Source organism: Buceros rhinoceros, unplaced genomic scaffold, assembly GCF_000710305.1.
Source record: "Buceros rhinoceros silvestris isolate BGI_N320 unplaced genomic scaffold, ASM71030v1 scaffold42448, whole genome shotgun sequence".
NCBI classification, from domain to species: domain Eukaryota; kingdom Metazoa; phylum Chordata; class Aves; order Bucerotiformes; family Bucerotidae; genus Buceros; species Buceros rhinoceros.
In genome coordinates this window covers 1-289 of record NW_010429338.1, presented here as the reverse complement: position 1 = coordinate 289, position 289 = coordinate 1, and the positions used below count along the sequence as shown (strand labels likewise).

General features: G+C 72.7%; 1 protein-coding gene across 1 annotated transcript in view; it reads right to left on the bottom strand.

Moving 5' to 3' along the window:
* Positions 1 to 286, bottom strand: part of LOC104499138 (tetratricopeptide repeat protein 30B-like) — a gene marked incomplete at its 5' end in the record, with an annotated part of 2,023 nt that extends 1,737 nt beyond the window's left edge. The window contains one exon of the mRNA XM_010142602.1: positions 17 to 286. Coding sequence (XP_010140904.1) covers positions 17 to 286 — 270 coding nt within the window. The remainder of the gene's footprint in view (positions 1 to 16) is intronic.
* Positions 287 to 289: the final 3 nt, after the last annotated feature.

Below are 289 nucleotides of genomic sequence, written 5' to 3'. Positions count from 1 at the left end.
GTGGGTGGTTCTCGGCGTCGCCCCGCTCGGAGGGGCCCTGGGCTGCTCCAGGGCTGCCATCCACAGCAGCGGCGAGCTCCTCCTCCACCAGGCTCTTGGCCGCCGGGAGGTCACCCTGGGCATAGTGGATAGCCGCCTGGAGGCGCAGGGCCCGGCCTTGGTAGGCAGGGAGGTCCAGCAGCGGGCTGGCGGCCCGCAGGGCCTCGGTGTAGAGCCCGGCCTTGTAGAGGGCCTTCGCCTGGTAGAGCCGGTACGCGTCCAGCTCGGGGTGCAGCGCCACCAGCAGCTC